At 47.6% G+C, this 872-nt stretch overlaps 1 protein-coding gene across 1 annotated transcript; it reads right to left on the reverse strand.

The window, feature by feature from the left end:
- Positions 1-470: 470 nt before the first annotated feature.
- ASPACDRAFT_37791 (uncharacterized protein) lies at positions 471-620 on the reverse strand (the record flags this gene model as incomplete). Its single annotated transcript, XM_020200336.1, has 1 exon — positions 471-620. A coding segment is annotated over one exon (150 nt), but the record flags the coding sequence as incomplete, so codon positions are not given.
- Between the last annotated feature and the right edge of the window lie 252 nt (positions 621-872).

Here is an 872-nt window from a genome sequence, read left to right on the forward strand (position 1 = left end):
CAAAAGAACGTAAGGAACAAGAAGGCAGGATCCTCTTAGCCATTGAGGCTTTAAAGAATGATCAAATTCCGTCATTGCGAGAAGCAGCGCGCGTTTTCAACGTTCCGCAAACCACCCTCTGGAACCGCGTTAAAGGAGTCAAATCACGAAGCGATATACGTGTCGTTTCGTGTAAATTGACTCTTGCAGAGGAGGAGACGTTGGAACAGTGGATTCTCTCCTTGGATAAGCGAGGGCTTCCCCCCAGGCCTTCCCATGTTCGTGAAATGGCGTCTATATTGATCCGGAAACGAGGAGCCTCGCCGGAGGCATCGGATGAGGCTTTAGTAGGGCAAAAATGGGTATACAACTTTATTAAACGCCATGACTCTTTAAAGACATGTTTCTCTCGCCGATATGATTATAAAAGGGCCCTCTGCGAAGATCCGAAGCTTATTAAAGAGTGGTTCGACCGTGTTCAAAATGCTATATCAGAGAACGGAATTACAGATGAAGATATCTACAACTTTGATGAAACTGGATTCGCTATGGGCTTGGTGGCTACTGCCAAGGTGGTAACGAGGTCTGACTGCGTGGGCAAGCCGTTTCTTATACAGCCTGGAAATCGCGAGTGGGTGACATCAATTGAGTGTATTAACGCCTCGGGCTGGGCCCTGCCTCCGTATATCATCGTCAAAGGGAAGATGTATATGGAGGCCTGGTATGAAGGCAATGTGCCTCATTCTTGGAGGATCAACACCTCGCCAAACGGTTGGACGAGTAACGAGATCGGATTGCATTGGCTTGAACACCACTTTATTCCTTCAATTAAGGAACGGCGAGTCGGGAAATATAGCCTCCTGATTCTCGACGGACATGACTCTCATTTAACG

The sequence above is a fragment of the Aspergillus aculeatus genome (assembly GCF_001890905.1).
Source record: "Aspergillus aculeatus ATCC 16872 unplaced genomic scaffold ASPACscaffold_155, whole genome shotgun sequence".
Taxonomy (NCBI): Eukaryota; Fungi; Ascomycota; class Eurotiomycetes; order Eurotiales; family Aspergillaceae; genus Aspergillus; species Aspergillus aculeatus.